Below are 27,045 nucleotides of genomic sequence, written 5' to 3'. Positions count from 1 at the left end.
TCCGGCTGTGGGCGTCAGGACTGAAGGGTGACGTTTTCTCAGGGTCCTCACCCCCTCACGCTAGCAGCTCGTCTGGACGGCACGCTATCAACACGGGGGGTGGGGGGGAGGGGTTGGGGGCGTGCTCTCTGCGCTGCGGCCGCGCCTGCCATTTCTCTGGCTCCTCCCACTTACATTTCTTTCCCCTGACTAAAACTGCTGAGCTCTAACAAAGACAGCACTGTAGATGCAACCCAAGGTGTGGTGACCTACTTTCTCTGATTTTGCTGCTGGCACACAAATGTGCATGGAGGATGTCAAAATCTATTTAATTTCTCCTATTGCTGGGCGGGGTGGATCGTTGCTCCTTCTCCCTCTCGGCTTGCGTTCAACGCGGACCGATTTGTATGCTCTCGATCTCGGCCACAGACTTTCGGGGGACGTGTCTTTATTGATGCCTCTGTGGGTTTGAAACTTCAGGTCCTACATCCGTCATCTGATTTGCAATTAGTGATCTGTACCTGCATGTACCGCCAGGATTGAGCCCATACTCGAGGAGGCCTAGACGCAAGGAAAGAAAGTACCACATCGCCATAAACTACAGCACCATTTTCCCCATACAGAAGGCACTTACAGCATCTGACCAGAGCATTTCGTATTACAGGATATTCACCACTAAGGTAAAACCTTTATCAATGCCTGGGTTTTGTAGCTTATTTAAAGTGACTTCTTCATAAAGTTGAAAGTACACATAAATGGGGCAGAAATAAGCAAATTACATAAAAGAACTCATGAACAGATCATTCGATTTCTCAGAGTGTTGTCCCCTCTAGAAATAAGTCCTTTGTGCTACGGACCAGCTCTCAGAGACGGGTAGTGCACACCGGAGGATTCTCACGCCTGTCCGTTATCAGACTCCTCAATGCATGAAGCTAGCTTGACTGGCAGGACACTGGTCAGCACGCTCCCTTGAGGACATATAGCGGCCCACTCTACCGCATGAGCAGGTCACTCGCTCTCTCCCTCTCTCCCCCTCTTCTCTCCCTTTCTCCCTCTCTTTTCTCCGTCCCTCTCTCTCCGTCTCTCTTTCACACCCACTCTCGTTTTTTTCTTACACGCCCACAATACAGCACAAGTAAGTGCTCCACTCCACTCAAGCAAAAAAAAAAAAAAAAAACAAACAAAAAAAAAACAACCAAATATCAAACTTAAAACAGCACAATATATATCTGAAAAGCAAACCACTTTTTTCATGACATTACATGCTGTTATTTTGCCAAATCTCATTAACTGGGTTCTGAACAGAAAGATGAAGTATGTGCAAAAATCTCCTAATGGAACTACACACAGTGCCGGGCTCCAGCGTTGCAGTGCACCAAGTGCCATGAATATAGAATTTGCTTTACATTTCTACCAAGTACCACTATACTTCAAGTCCCAAGTTCCAAGTCATTCATATTGCCCCAACAAGCTGAAATCATTCCCTATTACCATATTCTGTAACTCCCCAAACCCCAACTCTGACAGGATGATGAAGATTGTGAGCAACACACTGTGCATATTTTCTTCCAAAGCGATCCTGGGAACTGGCCACAGTAGCATCGCACATTTGAGAGAGCGCCGTTGTTCCTTCTGCTGTCCACAACTGCCAGGCAAGACGAATGGAACTCCGAGCCGCAGAAGGTAGATGCCAAGTCATATCGTAAAAGATGCTATAGCGGCGTGCTTATGTAATCCTGTAGAAGCAGGTGCCTGGGGAACTCCGAAAAATGAAGAGAAAAAATTATGAAAACCTTATAAAAAAAAAACTTTCTGTATAAAATGTAGCAGCTATTCCCTCAGTATGGAGCAGTATGTCTATCTCTTTAGTACTCCACCTAGTCGTTAACAACACAGAGCTGTCATTCCACTTCTTTACACTCCATTACACCTTTTTTAATGAAATGACCAAACCTGAAAATGCACAACCCTGAAGTTTCCCTGAGAGAGTTCCATCAGTCAGCTAAATCACAGTCACGGCCACACACAGAGCACTGACACTCAAGCTACAGGTATATAACCAGACACTTTGTTTACCGAAAGAGGAACACGATTTCTGTTCCAGCATTATTCAGCAGGTAAGTTGGCCCGCCCCAGCTAGACTGTTTAATTAAGCTGCCTATAAATAGCCCGTGGGAGGCCAGCGGGGCCCAAATCCCCCTGCATCTATGTGCCATTAGTGGAGCGGAGTGAGTCATGCTTTGGCTGGGATCGTCTGGTTAATTAAAGCAGACTGTCCTGTGGAATTTCCCATTTGTGTTCCTGATTGTCTCAGCCAGGTGATGGCCACAGGAGCTCACTGCTGGAGACAGACGAAATGATTGGCTGTTGCTTGTGGAGCCCACCAATGGGGCAGCGGGGCCCTCCTGCTGGTGCTGATTAAGGTAGGCAGGGCCCAAGCTAGAAGTGGAGGGACTTCTGTTAATACAGTGTAAACTAAAAGAAAGGCGTCATGCAGAATTCACAGGGTCATAAATCCTGTTTTTTGTTGTTCGTTGTTTGCTGCACAGAGAGGAGTCAGACAGGAAATATCTGTAGAGGAAGGAAAGGAGTATCTATACAGAAGAAGCTTTCCATTCACAGCTAAAGGTAATGACATGAGTCAGGTTTGGGCTAAGTACGGTTCACCTTGCTGCTAGTGTGGTCAGACACTGCCATTGTGGATAAACATCTCAGTAAATGCCTTGGTAGTGACTTATGCTTCCAATGTGACACTTGTAGGTTTGAAGGTCTGTCAGAAGGCTGCAGAACACACAACAAGCAATAAATATAAAATATCTGATCCATCCAGTTTGCACTTCCACTAAACAGTGAAAATCCATCAAAGCTTACAAAACTTGTGTCTCCCACAGATCTGCCATCTAAAAAGACTCCAGACATTATTTCTTATTATTATTACACTTAAAATGCGATTCCTTTATCAAGAAGGTCAGAACCAAACTCCATGTATAAATATTAATTATATTTACAGTATATGTCTTCTGTGGGAAGTCTTGTGTCAAAGTTGGCCAGCAACAAAGTTCAAACACAGTACGACTAAGGAGGACTTTAGCTCTCTCTTTGGTAGGAACACACTGGAATATCTTTACTGTAATTATAATGTAAGAGGATGCAAAGGGCTAATTAACATCTGTGTGGTCTGTAGAGAGGGGAATATAGAACCTCATTAACCTGAACCATTTAATGAAACAGGGCCAGGTGATCCGAGCTAAATGGCTCTCGCTGAATAGATGACAATGCTGAATTTATCTCCCTCTTTCCATCCCTTCATTGAAAAAAACTCATTTGACCTCTTTTCTGCCTTACTATTCAATGCGTACCATTATTTATGAGGCTTAAAATGCAACATTCAGGTTACTACGGCAAATTTTATTTTTATTTTGGTTAAAACTTGGTATGGTCTAGGTAGGCAGAGATAATGTAGGTCTCCTTTTCCAGCCCACTCTCTGAGTTAATGTAGAGGGTACGTAGTTTACAACTATTAATCATTTAACCTCCAATAATTAACCAGCACCTGCAAAAGCTGTTGAATCTAAAACCACTGTGGTGAGTGAGAGCTAGTTTCACTCTGAACATCTAGAATAGACACCATAGACACGATGGGGGTTGAGAAATAAGGCATTTGTGCTAACTGGTCTAAGAAAGCTGTGTATCGTACTAACTGTTCTTAGAAGCTGTGTATTGTGCTGACTGTTCTTAGAAACTGTGTATTGTGCTAACTGTTCTTAGAAGCTGTGATGTCCAAGTTCATTTGATCATTGGGTTTTCAAACTAATTCATCTCCAAACTAATTCATCTCCCACTGTTTATTCTTATGAGGACGGGCAGCAAGAAGAACCATATCTTATTCAGCAGTGGTCGTTAGAACATTAAACATGGCTAGTATTTTGAATGATAACAAATGCACTCTAAATACTGAAAGATTGAATGAAATAATAAAAATGCTTCATTGTTTTACTGCAATGCAAGTTAAAAGCGTAAGAACTACATTCTTAAAGTGTAACAAAAAAATTAGATATTAAAGTTGATTTGATATTCCTTGCATCTCTTCTCTATAAACCATTTTTTTTTATTTCCCCTTCCGTTCTTAAATCTTTCTGTTATTTGTTTAGTTATTTAGGTCCAGAGATACCCTGATCACCATGCAGGCCTCCAGACCCTGGAGACGTGGTTTTGCTTGAACATGGTGACTATCTGAAGACCTGACCTGCCCGTACCTATTTATAAGTTACCCTTGTTGACCTGCCCATATTGTTTATGTTTGGGGTAGTCTCCATCTTAAAGGGCAGTGCTTTGCTTCAAGCTCATTCTTTACATGAGAAGTGTGTCACGATACGTAAGCCCCCTGCTGGCTGCCCCCTGCTGCTCGCCTCCTTCAGCTGCAGCGGTGTTTGTGTTGTCATGTTGTGTCCCCGCCCCTCAGATGGGTGTTACCTATTAGTGGGTTTGCATCGCCCTTGTAGTTTGTCCTTGTGTATATACGTCTTGTGCTTTATTGTCACGGGTTTTTTGTTTGAGCACTTTGTATGCCATTAAATTCACATTGCACAAGACTTGTGTTTCTTCATCCTTTCTGCACGTGCTCCGTGACGGCATGTGATAATTTGTTAGATGATCCTTTAGAGCATTGAGATCAAACTGAAATGTATGAAAGGTTGTTGACGATGTCACACAAACCAAACAAAGTGGAATCAATGTCCACATTTCATTTGTGGATTTGTGGTAAAGACTAACGAGAAGTAATGAAAATGTTTCATATTTCAAAAACATAACACTTGATTTTCTGAGTTCTACACTGTCTAAAATTTATGGCTGACCTAAACCATAGTTATCATGGTTTGATTATGTACACTGCCAACTGCCACACGTGTACTTTGTTTAACAAATTAGTATTTGAACTTAAATCTGTAACTAAATATATTTTGGACTGTTAAGCGATTCTGGTGTTGTCACGGTACGGCGGCCCCCTACTGGTCGCCCCCGTCTACAGCAGCAGCTTGTCCTGTGGGTGTGGCGTTGTGTTCGTCCCTCAGGTGGGCGGAGCCCGCGATCCGTCTCACCTGAGGGTCGTTTGTTCGTCTATATATGTCTTGTCTTTGTACCAGTTGACTGCTGGTTATTATATCCTTAATTCGGATCAGTTCACGGGTTTTGGTTTGCGCACTTTACATATTAAACCATCCTATTTCCCTGAGACTTGGCGTGATCGCTTCCATTTATTTTCGCTCACCCTGCCCGTCACAGAATAACCAGCCACCTTCGGAAGCCGCCAGTCTCCTTTGCTTTTTCCTTCGTTCGTGGTCATGTCTCGTGGTAAGTGTTTGTCTGCGTGGTGTTTTGTTTGTTGTTGAAGAGCCCCGCTGTGCTGAAACGTTGTGTGTGTGTGCAGCACGGCGGTGACCAGGGCAATCGACCCCGGTCGGGCTCTTCGTGTTGTGTGGTCACTTGTGTGTGCATGTGTGTGTGCGTCAGTGAACGGATGCATGGAACGTTGTGCGGCGCTCGCGTGTGTTAATTGTTAAATGTGTTGTGTGTGACGCTGTCGCCGCTCGTCACGGTCGCCTCGCTCCCCCGTGTGTCTAGTGTTTTATGTGGGGAGCGACTGCGAACTTGAGCGGCGCGTCACCACTGTTTGTGTAGAGCGCGCATGTGTGTGTCCTGTCCGTTTGCCGTTTTCCACCGTGCTTTTGTCTAGTCTTTGTGTGTTTTTGTCCTAGCGTGCTTGTGAACTGTTGTGTGTAATTCCACACATGCTCCTCCCCCTTGAGTGTGTGTGTGGGGGTGGACCAGTGATGGTCCCGTGCCACGGGGAGTGGCACGGAGGGCGTCGCTCCTAAGGGAGGCCCTGACCAGGAACGTGGGGGGTTCTCCTGAGCAGGTGGAACTCCCCTGCTAAGACGGAGACCCCTCCCCCATTGTAAGGGGGATCAGGGTAAGTGCGCGTATGTGTTTTGTGTTGGTGTGTGTGGGTGTGTGTGCTTTTTGTGTTTTATGTGCAGGTGCTTCTCCCTGGTGGTGGATCGTGGCAGTCCTGGACCTTGTGGGGGTCTCCAGCTGGCAGGAGCCCCCTTATGTTGTAGGGTGACCGGAGCCCGGTCGGAAAGAGCCCCTCCCTAGAGGACTGGGGCCCCCGGATGTTTGGGGACGATAGGGCTCTGGTCCGAAGAGCTCCTGCTGAGGATGGAGATCCTCCCTCCTGCTCGGGGTGACCAGGAGGCCCTTGGGGGCTGTTCCCCAGCCCGCGATAAGGGTGCTCTGGGCCTCGGTCTCTGGCGCTCCTGGGTTTGGTGGAGGAGTCCACCTCGTAAAGTCAGGCTCCGGCTGGGGCTGACTCCCCAGGAGGCTGGGGTGGCCCCTAGCAGAAGGCAGGGGCCAGCTCCGGGAGGAGGTAGGTCCAGGAGGTGACTTAGCCACGCCCCAGGGAGGTAACCTGCACACATACACCCCGGACGGACACGGAGCCATGGCCCGCCGTCCTCGCACCTGTGGGGCTATGCGGCTTAAGGCCGGTTAGGGCGTGAGGGCCCTGTGACCGACCGGGGCGTGGTTTTGTCTTGTTGACGGCCCAGTCGGTCCAGGGTCCCACCCAGGTAGGTGAGCTAACCTGTGTTTGTTTTGTGTTTCAGCTCCGGGACTACAGGGGGTGTGTCCCTTGTCCCTGCCTGCCTGCCCCTTTGTTTTGTGTGCTGCTGCTGTAGGCCGCACAGCCGGTGGAGGGGAGTGCGGCTTGGAGGGGGGATCTGTCACGGTACGGCGGCCCCCTACTGGTCGCCCCCGTCTACAGCAGCAGCTTGTCCTGTGGGTGTGGCGTTGTGTTCGTCCCTCAGGTGGGCGGAGCCCGCGATCCGTCTCACCTGAGGGTCGTTTGTTCGTCTATATATGTCTTGTCTTTGTACCAGTTGACTGCTGGTTATTATATCCTTAATTCGGATCAGTTCACGGGTTTTGGTTTGCGCACTTTACATATTAAACCATCCTATTTCCCTGAGACTTGGCGTGATCGCTTCCATTTATTTTCGCTCACCCTGCCCGTCACAGGTGTGATGCCCACAATTCAGTAAAGCAATATCGCAGAGGAGATTGCTTTGTGCTTGCTGCCAATGGCAATGGCACTTTGTACTGAAAAATCCACTTTTCTCGTTATCATCCTCGTCTGTGCTGTACATGGCACACAGCTGTGCCCACTGGGTTATAGTGGCATATCAACAAGGCCATGTTGAAAACAGCAATGTAACAGGACCACTGTCTGCACTGCTCTCCATTGAGCTGTGGGACACCTGGAGAAGAGGACAGTCTTTGGCCTCTGCCCAAATCTGAGAATATCCTTCTCCAGAGGTTTTCCTTCCAGAGCAGCAGCACACCCAGGTCACCTCAGGTCAGCGTGGCTGGTCTAGCCACCCTTTCACAGACCTGTCCAACATGGTCGGTTCCTCCCGAGCGGTATGGTGTGGTGAAACCTTGCTCAGATCAAAGCCTAGCTCCCCTGGCCAAACAGACTGAGGGCATCGCTGGGTCACCACTCCCACTGACTCTGACATCCATATGAGATCCTGTATGAGAAAGGTCTCCAGTGTCACCAACCCCATCCAGGCTGGCACTAGCCGTCTAAAGAACGCACATCACACATCACTTCTGAACTCCCTTTGGTTTCTTCATAAACTCAGCCAACATCAAATCACGCCCCACCCCCACACAACCACCCAATACACCCCCCCCCCCCCCCACCTCAAAGATGTGTTTTAATTTGGACTTTTAACAATATTTTTTGCACAGTCTATTGCCTGTCACACTTTAACAATGGCTATTTACACTAGTATCATATTACAATGCAATCCAGACAGGATGTTTGCCTCAGTATTATTTCAGTTGTCTGTCAGCTGCTTGCTGTCCCTGTATATTAAGATATTGTTTCATGTTGCACTATAACCCAGCCCAATTCATTTCTACTGTATAAATGTGAACAATGAATATGGCAACGAAATATACTTTGGCTTTTGACTTTAACATCACTTTTACAAGAGAGAAAGCAAGCTGAAACATGTGTCCATATCTAGACAGAAGGAAACAGGAGACAGTGTTCATTTGTCTGCTGTTCCTGACATGACTCTTCAATCATGGTTCACAGACCACTGGCTTGTGCTGAAAGCCCCTGTGATTGAACTGTGTGATGAACTACACCTTTGCCCACTTGAAAAGAGTGCTTTCTTTCTTTGCCTTTCTCTCTCTCTTTCTCTCTCTCTCTCTCTCTCTCTCTCTCTCTCTCTCTCTCTCTCTCTCTCTCTCTCTCTGAGAAAACACAATAGCTTTCCTTTTTGTAATGAGATCTTTTCAAAGTCACCTGTATCCAGAAATGTCATTAAATGTCATTCTTCAGCATCAGAGTGCACGCGGCTTCTTTTGTCCTACTGTCTCCGAAGCTTCTGGTGTTTTCAAGCTGGACTTGTTCAACAACATGTGACCACGCCACGGTCTACACTCTCGCCCCTGATTGTGTCCATAAATCACGGAGCAGCATGACACGTTAATATGAATATGTACGATTAATCAACTGCGAGGCGACGGTGAGCGCGTGTCATTGACACCTGCCCACGGCTGCATCACTGTGAGGGGGCAGCCCCATAGGAAGGTCTTGCAGCTGGAACCTGGAAATACGCCACAGTTCGTGTGACAATGACATCGAAGCTGGAACATCTTAAACCATCTCCAGCTGTTCAGCTTTACGGCTGCCTCTCATACTCTCTCACCACAATGAGCCATCACAAAGCCATTCTCATTAAAATGCCATTCAAACACTGTTCATCACCCCCCCCCCCCCCACCCCACCATAAACACAAACAGCACGTCACTCAAACGTCAGGTTCGAATCATATTAACACACCCTTAAACATGACCATTAAAGCTGTTTGACGATAAGCTCACTTTTAAGGTTCGGCTCTGTGGCAGAGTGACGTGCCAAATTGAAATACCATTTAGGCTAAAACCGGAACAACTCAAATGCAGCTCATATAGAGAAAGAAAGGGATCCTGGCAGCGTTAATTCCACAGCCTAGTCGTGCCGTGTCGAGTGGATCCCAGCCAGTTCTTGCGAGAACTAAATGTGGCCATTGTGCAGCAGCTGCCTGGGGCTTCCCGCCGCACCCCCACAGTACGGCGTGCCATTAGATGTGGCAGGCCGAGCGTGGCGGGGGCGGGCTGACGTCCAGGGGCGTCACTGCCATTAATCCGCATGTCTGGTACCTGGAGGCAGGCGGGCGCACGGCCCTGGGGCTTGTTCACATCCACCGCCACGAGCTGCCATCCTCCAGACGCGTCCTCGTGAAACATCTGTCCTCCATGAAGAGAGAGAGGGAGAGAGAGGGAGAGAGAGAGAGAGTGGGGGGGGAAGGAGGAGAGAGACAGAGGGGGGAGAGGGAGAGAGAGATGGACAGATAAGGAGAGAGTCAGAGACAGAGAGGAGGATAGAGTGGGAGAGAGACAGAGAGAGGGAGGAGAGAGGAAGAGAGAGACAGAGAGAGAGGGAGAGAGGCAGATGGAGAGAGAGGGAGAAAGATGATGAGAGAGAGAGGAAGAGAGACAGAGAGAAGGGGAGAGGAGGAGAGAGACAGAGAGGGGGAGAAGGAGAGAGGTGGAGAGATAGGGAGAGAGACAGAGACAGTGAGGAGGATAGAGAGGGAGAGAGGTGGAGAGATAGGGAGAGAGACAGAGACAGTGAGGAGGATAGAGAGGGAGAGAGTCAGACACACGCATAGAAACAGTGGGAAAGTCTGCAACAACAGGTACTGATTATAATTACCTACACATTTGATCGTAATTATGTTAAATAATTGGGCATTCCCCAGATAAACACCACACTGAGAGCCATTTAAATGCTGTATAGCAAACAATGTAAAGCATATTTGATTGCATATTTCAAAGAAATAAGCATAACTATGCAGTGATCGTTCAGCTTCCACTGCATTCTCATTAAAGACTTAAAACACTCATAAATGCGTAATAACAGGAACAAGCCTTACATAAATATATAAAAATTTTAATTTAATACATTCAAGTCTGAACATAAATATATTGTGCCAAGTTGTTGAAATGACACTGATGCGTAGGTCATGGAAGAAGAAAAATATTTAAAAAATCATGTGGAACTAGTGTACAGCGTGTGCTAGTATACTAGAGTAAAACCAAAGGGAATTTTTTTCTTGCAGTAGATTATCAGCACACACTGAGGTCAAGTGCTGTTGGCATCAATATTTTGAAAGTATCTTTTCACATGTTTCAGAATGTGAATGCTTCATAAATCTACACAGACAGAGAGAAAAGCCCTAGGAAAGCCATCTGGGAGCAGAGATGGAAGATCAATCCATGTGGAGCAGAGATGGAAAATGGAGTTTTCTCTGGCCGTATGCAACTGCTATTCAAAGGCACTCGCATCTGCACTCAGGCCGAATTTGCTCTTGTAAATAAAATACAGACTGTGCTTGAATGAGTTCAGCATTCTAAAGCCGAATGAAATGCACTTTGTTCTGATTGAACATAATAAACGTTTCTGTTTGTGAGAACCAGGCAAGGACAAAGTGACAGATGTGAAGATTCTTCAGCACCACTGCACACCACCATACTCCAACACCACCATACTCCAACATAATCCAACATACTCCACCATACTCCAACACCACCATACTCCACCATACTCTAACACCACCATACTCCAACATACTCCAGCACCACTATACTCCACCATACTCTAACACCACCAAACTCCAACATAATCCAACATATGCCACCATACTCCAACACCACCATACTCCACCATACTCCAACACCACCATACTCCACCATACTCCAACACCACCATACTCCAACATACTCCAACACCACTATACTCCACCATCCTCCAACACCACCATACACCACCATATTCCAATTTACTCCAACACCACCATACTCCAATATACTCCAACACTACTGCACACCACCATACTCCAACACCACCATACTCCAACATACTCCAACACCACCATGCTCCAACACCACTGTACACCACTATGCTCCAACACCACTGCCCTTACCTGACACCACCCTTACAACAGCAGCTTAAACACCAAGTCTACGTTACAACATCTACAAGTAGCATATAGAGAGCCTGACTCCAGGACCACATGTAGCACATTTTTCCAATACCACAATAAGCCGCTAGTTCTCACAAAGCAGTTGCCTGCATAGTTGGACTTGAGATAAATCAATTGTATGTGCATAGTAATTTTGCATTTCTTTTTTTCTATTTTATTTTTTGCACCAAGTTGACATTCAGATACAAACTGAATTTTTTTTAGTCAAGAACCTAATGTTGTGTTTTCACACTAGTCAAATATTGTATTGTACAGTAGTACAGTAGTCTTATATTCTCTAGACCACATGTTCAGACACAACCACAGAGCTCCACAAGAAAAATAAGATAAGCCAAATTTGAATATAATTTTTATAATTTTAAATCCACGTAAGCAAAGACATCTTAGCAAATTCATCACAATTTAATATGGATTGAGCTAACCTGTTTCCCACTCCAGATAGGGTAAGCTCTTTGTGTCTGTGTAGCTTTGTGTTAATTTAATTTCATTAAGAGCACAATGACTCTGAAGAATATGGGGGCAATCATATGTACTTTTTCAGTTTTTTGTGTGAGTAGTGTTTTCTGTTCTCTGTCACCTTACTGAACTCATGGAAGACTTGTTCCCCGAAATTTCATGTCAGGTACGGTAAATATGTTGGAATTTGCATTATTGCACTGAACGTTATACAGTATGTAGGTGCATAACCGAATACGGTGCCCACGTGCAGCTGTACGACAGTAATACTGAGGGAGAATCATCTTAACAACCTTAACTATGCTCTGTGTGAAAATGAAAGCTTTAGGTGTTCAGAGGGTGGTTGTGCACCTTTAGATAAGGAGCCAATTATAAAATGACAAACATAAATATGATCTCATGCAGTACACTACACTTGTGCTAACGTGCTCACTCCTGCATTCACTGCTCCAAACATGGAACTCTCCTGTTTCTTCTCAAGATGTCACTTTATTTTTAGAGTTGCAAAAACATGTTGTCAGTAATCAATAGGGTTGTTGTTTGTTCTTTAGATTTTTTTTTGTTTATTATGCATCTTGCAAATCTAATGAGCATTCAACAGTTTGTGTGTGTGTGTGTGTGTGTGTGTGTGTGTGTGTGTGTGTGTGTGTGTGTGTGTGTGTGTGTGTGTGTGTGTGTGTGTGTGTGTGTGTGTGTGTGTGTGTGTGTTTGTGTGTACATGTACCCGGGAACTGTATTTATCCATCACAGGATGCAGGTTGGCCTTTGAAACATGGTGAAAAAAGCTTTGTGCATCTGTCCGCTGAATATGTGAGAGGTCAGAACTATTTGTCTGACAGCAATGTGCAAAAGCTGAATAATAATGGAAGTACCAGAGTGTCTAACTGAAGTACCTTGACCTCTAGCAGAAGTACCGTAGCTTCTAACCGAAGTACTTTAACCTTTAATGGAATTACCATGGCTGTTTATAAAAGTATCCTGACCTCTATCAGAAGTATCTTATTCTCTTATGGAAGTCCTGTAGTCTGTAAGGTAAGAATGTCCCTTAACAGACATACCTTATGCTCTAAAAGAACCTTGATTCATTTCCAGTTTATGGCTACCTTATGATTATACAAACCTATTTTAATCCAGATTTACAAAAACAGTGGTAAACTCGATCCAAGACTGATGATGTCTGAGTTGTGAAGCATTATGTGCCAGTTGATCTGAGCACAACAGACCACGCTGGTGCACGTGTACCATGCTGGTGCACGTGTACCACGCTGGTGCACGTATACCACGCTGGTGCACGTGTACCACACTCCCCTTGAATGATTTAGTTTTGATCAAGTTTAGCACATGGCCTCTCACACATGGCTTTGGTGAAGTGGTACATTTCTGGCTTTTTAAGGATGCCATGGATGCTCCAAACACCATGCCAGGGTATTATTTCCTGACATTAAGTATTGGCTTTATACTTTAACAGATGAAAAGATTACCTAATTTACGCTCAAGAAGTTCAAGAAATCTGAACAACAGTTTCTCATATCTTCATTTAAGCACTCATTCATTCATGCACTAATCTTCTTAAGAGGCCTCATTAATTTTCTTCTATATAATAATAGAGACGAAAATTTTAGTGCATCCCACAGACCCCAAGGTCCAACTTATTTAAATTTTATTTCCTTTATTTCCTTTGGATTACAGGCAACCCAAGCCTTTTGTTTAACACCCAGTAAATGACAGCTATGTGTTCAACTAATTGCTTTTCCTTCTAACAGAAGACTTAAGCAGTTCAATTAAAATTGAGTTTCACAGGTACAGAAAGGCCAATTGGTTTTAAGGCGGCATTAGTATCTCATTTTAAGGGGCAAATAAATGCGACATCAAATCATAGGCAAAATAAAACACTTTCTACGAAATGCATTACTAGCTCATGTCCATGTTTTGTTTGTAAGAGTCCTTAAACATATATGAGCGAAAAAAAGAGCACAGAAAAAGCACAGAGCAGTTGGTCAGATTTACCAAAAGAGGTATTATTTAAATTGAGCTTAAAACTAGTACAGAAAGCTTTAGGGCCCCCGTGGTATTTTGTGCCTGACACAGTGTGTTTTTCAGGAAATGGCCAAGTTGGACTCCATCCTACATTCCTCTGATTTTTCTTCTCTTGAAGACCAAGGCCACACGGAACCCCTTAACCTCTGACATTACATCAGGCCCCCAGACAGCATTCAAGGGTTAAACACATTATAGTGTGTGTTGTCCCAAGACAGATAAGGAATCAATTCTGAGTTATAAAAAGGCAGTGGGCTAGGCAGCAGCACAGAGAGCCTGACTTCATAATCCCCTGAATAATATTTACTTTATTATTTTAGGTTTTCTCTTTGGTTTAAACTTTGGTTTAGGAAGCTGAACAGACTACTGAGTGACTTAGTTCATAGACTACTGTTGCCATATGGCTTATTTATATTAAACAAACTCATAATTCTCATAACGTTTCCTTCCTCCTTCTTTTTGCTCTCAAGCCTTTTCTGATACCAGCGTCTAAATGCTGCAGAGAGGGAGAAGCTGGCGTATCTGTCTGCATCCGTAAAAGCATAGCCGGGACCTCCCGGTCTTCTGGCACCAAGGTGGGCTGTTGGGCTGGCAGTGCTGTTAATGCCGACCCCCGGGCTGTGGCTCCAACGCCGCTCCAACGCGGCCCTGGCACCGGCTCTGGCACTAGGCTTCAAATCACACGAATGCCATGCAGCTTTCACACCAAGCCCCCGCTCCAGATTTCCAGTGTGTGCGCAGCATTCGCTGGGTAGGTGTGTCACGCTGTGGCACTCGAAGCTTCCAGCCCTCATGGTCGTGGTTGTAACCCAGCGTCAGGTCCTGGTCTGCAGTTTCACCCCAGGGTCGAGACATTTCCATGTATCAGTTTTTATTCTATTCCCTCAAGTTAATGCAAACATCCCATGAAGGGAATCTGACAGATAATGGCGGAAATGACGTGAGCACAGACAGCTCTTTCCCTCGGGCCCTTGCCGGGGTCAGACGGCAGACTGGAGTTAAGGGTTAATGAGTTCCCTCCATGCTCAAGTAGGATCTAACACCCACCAGGCAGACAACAGCGCAGAGCAGGTTTTAAACACTCCACACTCAGACTGGCTGACTGCACCACACACACACCCACACGTGCACATGCACAAACGAAACCTTCACTTCCTCTCTCGTTGTCTTTCTCTCACTTGAAAAGCTTCCTTCCGCCAAGACCCCCCCTTACAATCTGCTAGCCACCCAGGTGCTGTCAGGAAACCTCAACCTGACAAGCAGGCAGATTTATTCAGAAATAAAGTCAGATGCTTTTGCCTGCTAAGGGGCAGGGACGCTAAACCCTTACAGCTGACACTGCTCTCATTAAAAAAACCTGTTAAAGCACTTAAAGGTGTGCTAGTGTGTGGATATATTGTAAAATGATGTGTTTGGAATGGGGCCTTTTTTACTGACTTCAAACAATATGTGTTTTTTGTTGTTGCTGTTGTTTGTATGTTTTCTCAGTCAGCGACTTACTCAGCATGGAGGCATTTCCATATTTATTCAACATTATCATTCAAGTTTATGATAATGCTTACGCATTTAATTATTGGTAGAAAAAAATGTTTGTTGCTTGTCACTCAGGTTGTACTGTAGACACATGACACACGTCACAAAATCAGAGGAAGAAACAAAACCACAGGGTGGGGGGAACGCTGTAATACTTCCCCCTTGGGGTATTCCTTAACTACTACATACAATCACTTTTAATTACCATTATTAGCAGGTAATTACTACTAATTACCACTTTTTTGATAAACGTGTGTGAAGAAATATTGCGAAGAGGAACATTCCATTATTTCTTTCATTTCATTTCCTATTAGTCTGACAGACAGTTCCCCTTTGAAAAAAAATCACATTTCAATTCTTCGAACATAATGGGCAGCACATTCTATGGTCTTTCATAAGAAATACCTTTACCACAATAGCACTGCTGGGCCAAATGAATAAATGCTTTTTCTCTACCTGAGAGGTATGTAGAGGCACTTCTTTATTTCCGTGTTTGAGAGGGCACTAAATGAGGAGAGTTAAAGTGTACCTGTGTAGTGGCTGTGGAGGTAGTGCTGCTCCGAGACCCCCACATCTGCTGGAACTGCACTCGGATCTCAGCAAACGTCTCGATGATCACAGCTATGAATACGTTCTGAAGACAAACGCACGGGATAATTAGACGACGGGCCCCGATACTTTACTGGCCCACATTGCTTTATGGCCCAACACGATTTATGTGCAGTTTCGTCTCTCCTCTGTAAATATTATTGGGTTATGGAAAGATGAGCGATATCTTCCCTGGCTGGAGGAAAACACCACACACACACCGTTAAATTAAAGGTTTCTCTCAGGAAAGAAGCACTACTGTTCCAACCACACGGAAAGCAAACTTTCCTGGCTTTGCCGCACCATTTTATTGCAAGAGCTATGTTATATCTTCTAGTGCATATCCATACAGTCCAGAGCATGACACTTACATCCATGCCAACATCACCCTGCAGCTCGTATTACAACACAAAATGCAATAAGCAAGTAAGGAAACGAGTGTAGTCAAGAAGACAGAAAGAACAGCGGCCGTCACCTTAAACACGTCACGGGCTGTATATAGCCTGGGCGGCCCTACCCTGCCTTTTACATGGCTGTAAATACAGGTGCACTTGAAAGAATGAAGGACATCACACCTTGACCAGCCAAGCGAGGAAGAAGATGAGAGTGATGAAGTAGAAGTATGAGCGCCAGCGCGGGAAGCTGTCGATGGCGCGGTACATGATGAAGACCCAGCCCTCCTGAGAGGCAGCCTCGTACACGGTGAAGATGCTGGTTCCTGGAGAGGAAGAGCAGGAGAAACCCAGATGGGAGAACGCTCCAGTGCCCCCAAACTGGGCTAGACACAAAAAAAAAAACAGACGTAAACAAAAGCTTTTGGCATTACCGCACCTCATCAGGTGTTGGGTATGAAAAAATTGTGTGTCCCTTTTGAATGTAATCCAGCCCTCTAAAATAAGCTTCGGCAGCACCCAAACTGCACGACAGCGCTTCACTGCTCAAACTCTGTGCCTAAACACATCTTGAACAAAATATTATTAAACTACATGTTTAATAATATGCCTCTTTTATAGTGTATTTAGTAAGCTACCTTGTCCACGAAAGGATTTAAACAGGACTATGGAGAAGCATGTAAACATGGAGAAAGCAACCCTCAACCCTTGGAATGTGTTCCATTTAGTTCGAGCATTTTTCCAGTGAACCTGGTGGAACATCAAAGCTCTGGCCAAGTAATAATGCACTAATCTAACATGGTCGGTCAAATATTCCAGGAGCATGACAACTATGTCAGGCATAACGCAGACAGACCTGCATTTCGCGAGTGAAGAGAACAAGGTCATTTCTGGACTAGTGTTCAGCACGACTCCGTCTTAGCGTGCTGTGCTGCGGCTGCCGTAGGCCAGCAGGGCGTCCGCTGCACAGTTCTGTTTCACACAAGCCCCCTGGGCACCCTCTAAGCCAACTAATGCCACCTTCATTACAAAGACCAAAATGAAAGATCCCAGTCATAAAGACCTAAGAACATACTGCCCCTGTTGTAACAAAAATTCACAAAAATTATAAACCTACTTGACTGAAATAGAAGGAACCGAGAAGCACACAGGGGTTTAAATCTCTGAAGCATCCCTGTACTTTCTTAAACCTATATGGAAACACTACAAAGTATTTCTCTGCCCTAGATAATTCACAGTGGAAGGCAGCTGGTGCGTAAACCCACATTTAAATTTACTTAGAGATTAATTGCTAAGACCAGAGTTATAAAAAAACAACTAAAAAAAAAGGATTAATTCAATATAATGTTGGCTAGCGAAAGTGCTTAAGTAAGGAATAGTGTCAGAAATACAGCTTGCAGCTTTAAAATGGACTAGACAACTGGGCAGGCCGAGATTTACCAGACCATCATTTGCTTCAGACCATCTTTCACACATACGCCAACAACACAACATCTGAAACTCTCAGAAACCTCTGAAGGAAGCACAATTTGAGTGGCCGTCTGTGTCTCGCTGCAGAGAAAAACGCTTCGGCTCTGCAATTGTTAGTTAGAGCCACAGCTAACAGTAAATGTTAATCATGAATTCCCTTGGATAGTATGTGCACGTTTCAGAAATGGAGAGGCAGTAGCACACATAACAAGACTAATATCCTTGAGAAATTAAGATAGCTAATTACACTGTAGGCTTTTCCCCGGGGGATAGAATACAGTGTCCATATACCATTGATAGGTGAACATGTAACTGATCAATGACATAGTGAGCTAGCCATTCAATAAACAGCCTCTTGGCTTCCTAATAGCTGCCTTTGTTACAAGTCACATTAAATGCTAGTAATTTACAACTCCGTTTAGGTAATGGACCACATTACTCAGTTCAATGTCAACTGGAATGGACCAAAAAAGCAGTTCAAGTTCCTCTCTTTTAATAAATTATAGACAAAAAACCCTAATGCTGGCAAACTGACTTAGATACAAGTCTACACCATTGCCTTTGGTATGTGCAGAGCTATGAATATGCAAACAGTTACCGCCTTGTTCTCCACATATCCCTGCACCTGTTCATGTTTTCCAGCTCATCTGCTAGCTAAACACACAAACCGCTGGTGTTCTGTATTGCTAGCTACTGTGTGGTGCCACAAGAAGTGGTAATGTTGGAGTAAATTAAAAAATCCTTGCTGGAATTGGAAACCACCTCAGAGGTAGAGCAGACTGCAAAAGGCCCGGTTACAAATCATATGGGCAATGTGTTTTATGTATCACGCTCTACAAAACTATGTTATCAACAGAGGTGGGCAGGTTCAAAATGTAAAACTCCTTCCCAGGATTTTACTCAAGCTTGCTGGATTTTCTAATTGGTGCAGGCCAGGTAAAATGAGTGGAATCAACACAGTCCAAGAAGCCTGAGCAAAATCCTGGTGAGGACTTTTACTTTCTGAACCAGGAATGCCCACCTCTGGTTATCAAACAGTTAATAATGTGTTGCTAATGTTTGGGATCTTATATTTGACAACTCTTACATAAAAAGTCACCAGCTATTAATGAAAAAATCATCCATATTGTGATGGCATTTTATGACTACTGTTAAAAAAATATTGAGAATAAGGTTGTAGTATTTGAAAGTATAAAGTCATAATTTTTTGAGAATAAAATAATAAAAATCCAATAAAAACATAATATTTCAATTATAAAAGCATAAAATTACAAAATTAAGGTGGCATTACTACCAGAAAGTTATGAAAACTTCCTGGAAGTAAGGATAAGTTAGTGAATGAAAACATCTGCTATGCTACGAAGTCACATATCTTCAAAGCCACATGACATCACAATGAATGTGAACAAATCTTTGCTCGACTAAAATGTGACGCCATATCTACGTGCTATGTGTGCACCTGTGCATCCTTGTTTCCCTTCGTGTACCTTAAAATAACATCTCTTCTTACATCTCACATCACTGCTGTTAACTGTCTGCACAAATATAGACTGTGTACAACATAAGAATTATATTAATCGTCCAGGGTTAATTAGCTATGGGGGTATTTTATGTGCAATTAATGGATAAAGGTTAATTGGATGTGGGAGTATTTACTGTGTAATTTATGGATAATTGTTAATTGGCTGTGGGGGTTTTAATGTGTAAATAATAGGCAAGTCTTAATTTGCTATGGTGGTACTCAGTGTTTAATTAATGGGTAACTTAATTGGCTGTGGGGGTATTTAATGTGTAAATAACAGGTAAGTATTAATTGGCTGTGGGAGTATTTAGTGTTTAATTAATGGGTATGTGTGGGGATATTTAGTGTGTAAATAACGTAAGTGTTAATTGGCTGCAGGGCTATTTAGGGTTTAATTAATGGGTATATGTGATTTAGCTGTAGGGTATTTGGTATAAAATTAATGGGTAATGTTTAATTGACTGTGGGGGTCTGTGGGGATTTAATTAATGGTTAAGTCTGGCAAATGTTTAAAGGTATAGGTCACAATTAAACTGGCGTAGGTAAATGGCTAATGAGTATGTAGAATATACATATAAGTATATTATACTATACTATACATAAGTATAAAAGTTCTGGTGTCATTTAGAGCTGTACGTAATGGCTCAACTAATGTAGTCTGAGCGCCGCAGCCTGGGTGTGGCAGAACCCAAAGCTGCCGTGTGGCTACAGGACATACACTTGAGCTGCTGGAGGCCTGACCAACTATTAACCAGTACAATATAAAGCGTACTCTTGCTCGTTAGGAACAAAAACCTGCAGCCATACTGACCCTCTGTAGATATAACTAGATACTCCTGCTTTATAGGCTTTGTTCAAAATAGCCTACTACATACTACTCACCAAAGTCAGCATGGCATATGCAGCATTCAACCTAAATGATTTTCTTTCAGTATGCAAAAGATACGTGGATGACACCAAATTAATTATTTATGAATTATTATTAATTATTGGCTTCCATTAAATATTTCAGTATGCGACCTGAGCCATCTTCATTGTGTACGACATAGGTTTAAGAGAGTTACGTTATGACATCATGTTACGGTGACAGTCTCGGACCCTTTCCTGTGGGCGTACCGCTACGTCGTCTGTGTGCTGTTATGTCCATATTAGTACTTCCGTGGGTGTGGGTTGTTCGTGAGCATGTTCGTAGTCGCACCTGTGCCTTGTCTCGAGATCACGCGGGTCTGTGTTAATCACCTATTTAATGTGCGTTCGCGCAGTGTCTTGAGCTCGTCTTTGTCTAAAGCTACGTGTCTGCATGAGTGTGATTTAGTGCTGCTCGCGCTCCATCTTAGAGCTTATACGTCTACTTGTAATAAAAGTTATATGTTCACTGTAATCGTCTTGGTGCCTGCCTCCTACACCCGGACGTTACAGAAAGACGAGCCACAAAAGAATCCCAGGATACGCCACCCGTGCACCGAGGGGGAAGAGAAGTAGCCGGCGTCACCACGGCTCTTCCCCAGTCCGACGCCCCGAAGCCCCCGTCACCGAGCAGGAGATGAAGCAACACCCCATCTGCGCGTATATGCTCTGCGCGGCTCGAGAGTCGGAAGACACGGAGATGGCAAAACACTTCCGCCAATCCGCGGTGCGCATGTGGAGGGAAAAAAACACCCTGCCATGGACACCACCCCCGCTACTGGATCCAGGGGAGGCTGGCCTGGTACCGGAAGTGCTTCACGCGGGGGGTCCCCGGAGAGAGGGAAGGAGCGCCGGCAGGTTTACCATGCGGCAAGCCACTACGGCACTCCCGGAGGAGGGAGCCGCGGACCGGGGAGGAAGACCGCCGCGAGACCCGCCAGTCGTGCTGCCCCCCAGCGGTCTGCAAGTCGCGCTGCACCTAGCGCGTCCGCCAGTCGTGCGGCACCTAGCGGGGAAGGAGCGGCACAGGCGGAGGGAGACCTGCCTTCAGCCGTGTCTCCAGCCCCCGGAGCTTTCTCGCCTCTGCAGGCTTTGTTCAAGGCGGGAGGCCGGGCTCCGGGGATGTATGTCGGTGTACCTGTGTTTTTGTCAGTCCCAGTGTTTCTCCCGAACCCCCTGTTCCCTTTTGTGCCCTTCGTGTTTAATGTTCCCGTGTGCGTGTTTGTGACCGTGCCATTGTTTAATGTATTTTCCCCTGTCTTCCCAGGGAGGGTGTACTAGGGCTGTTCGTGGCGGTTCCCTCCATCGGGGGAGACGGCTCTCGGAGGCTCGTGATCCCGGCGGCTCCGGACCTGCCCGTCGGTGTAGGTTCGGGGCTTTTCAGCTGTGCGGGACGCTCCGGGAGTAGCGAGCCCCTGGCGGGGGGTTCTGTTACGGTGACAGTCCCGGACCCTTTCCTGTGGGCGTGCCGCTACGTCGTCTGCGTGCTGTTATGTCCATATTAGTACTTCCGTGGGTGTGGGTTGTTCGTGAGTGTGTTCGTAGTCGCACCTGTGCCTTGTCTCGAGATCACGCGGGTCTGTGTTAATCACCTATTTAATGTGCGTTCGCGCAGTGTCTTGTGCTCGTCTTTGTACTGATACTGACCCTCTCTGTCCAAAAAGAACGACGCTCACTCGTTCCATCAGTCAAGAATCAGTAAACCAGTAAACCACGCTCATGTCTAAAGACTCGTGGAGACCGAGCATTTAAGGTGGTTGCTCCAAAACTGTGGAACACACTTTCTCCACATTTAAGATCAGCTGACACTGTAGATACTTTTAAAAAACAGCTAAAGACTTTCCTTTTTACGCAGGCGTTTAGTTAGTGGTGGAGGTTGCAGCCGTTGACCTTGTACACTGTATTTTATTTCTGTTTTATAGTGTGTGTTTTTGTGTCTTTGATTTATTTTATTTTATTTTCCGTTGTAAAGCACTTTGTGGCTTGTGCCTGTGAAAAGTGCTATATAAATGTATTTTACTTACTTTACTTACTTACTTTGTCTAAAGCTACGTGTCTGCGTGAGTGTGATTTAGTGCTGCTCACACTCCATCCGGAGCTTATACGTCTACTTGTAATAAAAGTTATATGTTCACCGTAATCGTCTTGGTGCCTGCCTCCTACACCCGGACGTTACACATCATTGATACGTTTAACACAAGCGTCTGTGATTGGCTGACGATATCAAAGGTAAGCCTGTGGAAAATTCCTCCTTTAGCTTCTTGGCAGGAGTGTTCTAATTAAGGGAAATAAGTTTATGGTAATCTATGGTACCACCAAAAATTGGTATGGCTCACTGCTAGCTAGCTAATGTTAGAGTAATTCCTCAGTTATATGACTGATTTTGGCAGTCAGTGAGTGAAAATGTTTCTTTGAGAAAAGACCGACAGGTGGTCCTGCAAAAAAAAACAAACAAAAACTAAATAGAAGAACTAAATGGACACAATTAAGAATCGCTTGCTCTCAATTGCTGTGTTAAGTGTCATTAGTTTTAGTTAACTTTTTTTATGTGGATGTTCATTTCTGAAAACATTGGAAAAACGGAGAGAGGGACAGAAAACAGACTACATTTGAAACTTTTAAAGGAGCATTTTAAAGCAAGACATACCTCTTAGAAAATCTTTCATAGAAGTTGTCTAATAACCATGTTATTACTTTGTGCAATCACTAAAGCGATGGCTGGAGGCTGTCCATTCAAATGGCGGAGTCTGTGACCATGGCCTGTTCGTTCTGGCTGAGTTTAGATATGTCAGAAGAGAGACTTTTAAGAGGTCCCCATCCTGTGCTGTCTGGCAGTTCAAAGACTATTAGGTCATTTGCAAGGCAAAAAAGCCTTCCTTCATGCCAATTGGAAGAGCAGTGCCATTGTTCTGTGCCCTTCTCCAGCGGATTTACTCACAGCTCCTGTCTGCTTTGCTCCCTGGTACACTCAGATCAGATCAAGGGGTAAAAATAAACTGCTCTGTTTGTGAGGATGAATCTGTGCCTCTGTGAACAGGCTTCACAGAGATATGTACTGTGCATTTCATGGAAAACTCTTATTTTTATTTGATGTGCCGCTAAACTGACCTAAGTAACTTACACTCTCAAACACTTGGGTATTACAGTATCCTTATCTTCTGCAACAGTTGGAGACTCAGTATAACCACTGACAAAAAATGAAAAACAGAAAACCAAAACAAAGAACAAATGGGGGGGGGGGGGGGGCATTTCAATAAGATACAATTACAGAGAAATTAATATGAGGCAGCTTATTTCAAGCCACCAGGAAGGCAGAGCCCGACATAGCTGCTACTCACCAAGCTCATTAAAGCCACTATAGCCCAGTTCCTGTCTGCTCAGGCCCAGATCCTGCAGGTCCATGCACTTAAAGCCCAAAGGGCACTGGTAGCCCTCCCCATCTGGAGAGCAGTGTGTGTCAGGAATGGCCAGGCTGTTCCATGTCACATTACTGTGGGGGGAAATACATATATAAATATATATACAAATATATATTTTGGGGAGTTTGTCAGTGCCTGACAAAAGCAGTGTAACTCCCACACACCAAGACACTTTTCATGTCCTTAAAATGGTTGTAAATCTCACCACTGCCACAGTTTGCAAAAGTACACACGCACAGTCATACTTACAATGATTTATGTGGTGGTCGTGATGGATAATTCTAACTTAGCTCAGAGTAAAACACTTGAATGACTTTTCCTTAGGCAAGATATTGATGAAATCCAGTTGATAACTGATAACATCACTAACACATCCACAGTAAACAATCCATCTCTAAAGATCTCAGGTTCCCTATTAGAACCCATAAATATACCTCTTGTGGGGGTATACCTGTAGGTTTCGTGATTACTTTCAATTAATATGTATTAGGATCAGGCCGCGGCACGGTGGTGTGGTGGTTAGCACTGTCGCCTCACAGCGAGGCGGTCTGGGTTCGATTCTCGGTCTGGGCTGCTCTGTGTGGAGTTTGCATGTTCTCCCTGTGCCTGCGTGGGTTTCCTCCGGGTACTCCGGTTTCCTCCCACAGTCCAAAGACATGCGCGTTAGGTTGATTGATCATGCTAAATTGCCCGTAGGTGTGAGTGCGTGCGTGCGTGTGTGTTGGCCATGCGGTGGACTGGAGACCTGCCCATGGTGTACCCTGCCTTCGCCCGGAGATGTTGGGATTGGCTCCAGCCCCCCCGTGACCCCGACTAGTGGGATTAAGCGGTTCAGATAATGGATGGATGGATGGATAGGGTCAGGCCCGTAGACAGTCTTGCTGGGGCCCGGGACAAGAAAGTTTCCCCACCCCTGTGCCCCACCCCTCACCCGGCTTACGTCATTTGAATTTCCTCTGTAGCAGACAATCCTTGTGTTATAGCCACACATCAAAAGCTGTTTCTGACAGCTCACTGGTTTATATTTGAGGCGGCGCAAGGGTCCGTGCGGCGAAAATGTTGTAATCGCTGTGGCTCCGCCTGTGCGCGAGGGCCTCACGCGCTGTCGATTCGCGGTCGTGCACCTCTCGAATTTTGTAACATCGCGCGCACCGCCCCTCAGCGCGATGAACAAAGTCATGTTTGCAGGGTTCATACCCCTTATAAGGTGCAATTAAAGCACTTGTACGTCACTTTCAAGGTCCATTTCAGTATTTCCCAGCACGTTAAACTTAATTAAGTTAAATATTTATACATATACTCATAATGATTCGAAATAATTCGCTTTTTATCACATTATTTAATAGTTTTAAATAATTTATTTTCAAAACACCCTTAACGTCTTAACGAATCTTAACGTCTTCACGTTCTCTCATGTTTCCTCCTGGAATTACAAGAGGCTCGTATTTGTTAACGTAATACAAGAGGACTGTTCAGTGAGACAAATATTTGTTGTGAAACGAAGTAGTCACAATTTCAAGCATTTTCAAGTACTTTAGCCTCAATTATTTCAAACCTGGAACACAATGCAACATTAAAATTCGTCAGGTAAATGTTTTTCCTTTCTTTTCTGCGTTCCAGCCGGCTACAGTCGGTGCTGGATCAAACCATTTTTCAGTGAGAGGCGGGGGTGTATGCACTTAATGGAAAATATGCAGATAGGTAAAAACTAGTGGTGGGACTTTAACGCGTTAATTTCGATTAATTAATTACAGGAAAATTAACGCACTAAAAAAATTAACGCATTTTAACGCATTTAACGGACGAGACACTTTTGCACCGTGGAATGTTTCTCAGTGCGCGAGTTCCGGGCATACAGATTATGGACACACAATAAGATGATCATGATGGAGATGACTGAAGAGGCTACGCTGGTGGATGGGAAATTTAAATATAAGAAACTTTCAGATGGAAGTACAAACAAAAATAGTGTTATTTATACTTTATGTAGGAAGGAGTTCGCTTATCACAGGAGCACTTCCACCCTTCGTTACCACCTCAACGCAAAACATGTTGCGGCTAAAGCTGGGCGTAGACCAGGGGTGCTCATTACGTCGATCGGAAGTGTCGATCGGAAGTGTCGGTCGATCGCGAAGGAATGTGCGTAGATCGCGTCACATAAAATAGTAGTAGATGAATCGCACATCTGCACTGACGGTTGTATTTTGATTGACATTCACGGTAGCCAATCTCTGCAGTCCACTCAACAAATTATGTTCGCCACCCCCCCCCCCGCTCAACAAATTACGTTCGCCGCCACCCCGGTAGATCTTTCTGACTTGGTCATCTTATAAGTAGCTCGCAAGCTGAAAACTGTGGGCACCCCTGGCGTAGACTGTGCGATATTTTAAATCGTGTACTCAGCTCCAGCTCAAACTGTACGACTAAATCGCAGGGAGAGTCGGCTCGTGGAGCTGCTTCAACAGTGCGATACTCTCACGAGGAGCGATTTGAATTTCAAACATGTTTGATGTTCTTGCGACGCTGCGATTTCTGATCGGGAGTTGGTCGTGAGGTGTGAATCGTTCCTCGTTTACCTGTGTAAACTATACGATGCACGACACGTGATTGAGCCGAAACGAGTGAAAAATCGGCTGAAAATGGGCCAAAAATCGCACAGTGTACGCCCAGCTTAACGCGCAGGTCAGTAATGATAACTTAGCTGCTAAATGTATTCCTAGTACGATAGGGTGACCAAACGTCCGTAATTCACATCCTGTGAGGAAACGTCCTGGTTTTTAAATGACCTTCATTGGACCATTAAGACTGGATTAAACTTTCGCGAATGGCCGTAGCGCGCGACTCCGCACGCGTTTATACATGATGCGTCACATTATTTGTGTTGTCCGCTCTCTGTGGTCGAAGATAAATGCTTACAAGAAGCGCTGCGAATTGCGTCAACTGATGCAAGTTACGAACTACCGTCCAGGGGTGAGTTTCCCAAAACGTTCTTAGCGCCAAGTACTTCTTAACCTCGTACGTAAGAACGAGGTGACGAAGTACTTGGCACTAAGAACGTTTTGGGAAACTCACCCCAGAAAGACAATGTCGAAGAAAATCCAGCAGCTGTATGATGAGGAAAGAATTAAAACAGGTTATTGTGAAGAGTGCCACAAATGTGGCTCTGACTGGGGATCACTGGACCTCTGTTAGCAACAAGAATGATCTTGGTGTGACAGCTCATATTATAGATGATGAATCTATAGATGATGAAGATCCAGTCATTTGCTTTGAGCATGCAGAAGACCACTTCTAGGCACTATGAAGATGCCTATGGCAGAGGCCTGGGAAATTAAAGAAAGTCTACCATCTAAAATGGTATTAAAAAACATCTTCTGATTTACTTCAATTCTTCCAATATCCTGAGCAAAACTCCCTAAATTAAACAACATTTTTGGTCAGAATTTCCAATGTTCTGAACTGTTTTCTGCACACTACACATATATTGGTCTTCGTAGTAGACTGGTGGAAAAATAAACAAGATGTTGAAGTTTATGATTATGTTCACTGATTCATTCATCATTCAAACTTAAATTAATATT

General features: G+C 44.7%; 1 protein-coding gene and 1 long non-coding RNA gene across 4 annotated transcripts in view; one reads left to right on the top strand and one right to left on the bottom strand.

Annotated features, from left to right (window-relative positions):
* The window catches only part of nalcn (sodium leak channel, non-selective), a 107,369-nt gene that overhangs the window by 64,241 nt on the left and 16,083 nt on the right, over positions 1-27,045 (bottom strand). For all 3 annotated transcript variants that reach the window (XM_077001693.1, XM_077001691.1, XM_077001692.1), the window contains 4 exons: positions 23,384-23,535; positions 16,331-16,473; positions 15,697-15,801; positions 9,256-9,342 (listed from right to left, as the gene is read on the bottom strand). In XM_077001693.1, the coding sequence (XP_076857808.1) occupies positions 9,256-9,342; positions 15,697-15,801; positions 16,331-16,473; positions 23,384-23,535 (487 nt within the window). The remainder of the gene's footprint in view (positions 1-9,255; positions 9,343-15,696; positions 15,802-16,330; positions 16,474-23,383; positions 23,536-27,045) is intronic.
* LOC143511572 (uncharacterized) lies at positions 2,308-4,252 on the top strand. The gene is made up of 3 exons (XR_013130168.1): positions 2,308-2,402; positions 2,529-2,607; positions 4,131-4,252. It is a non-coding gene; the product is annotated as an uncharacterized LOC143511572 (long non-coding RNA).

This window comes from Brachyhypopomus gauderio, chromosome 4 (assembly GCF_052324685.1).
Source record: "Brachyhypopomus gauderio isolate BG-103 chromosome 4, BGAUD_0.2, whole genome shotgun sequence".
NCBI lineage: Eukaryota > Metazoa > Chordata > Actinopteri > Gymnotiformes > Hypopomidae > Brachyhypopomus > Brachyhypopomus gauderio.
The sequence above is the reverse complement of the archived record's forward strand: the minus strand, read 5'-3'. Positions and strand labels throughout refer to the sequence as shown.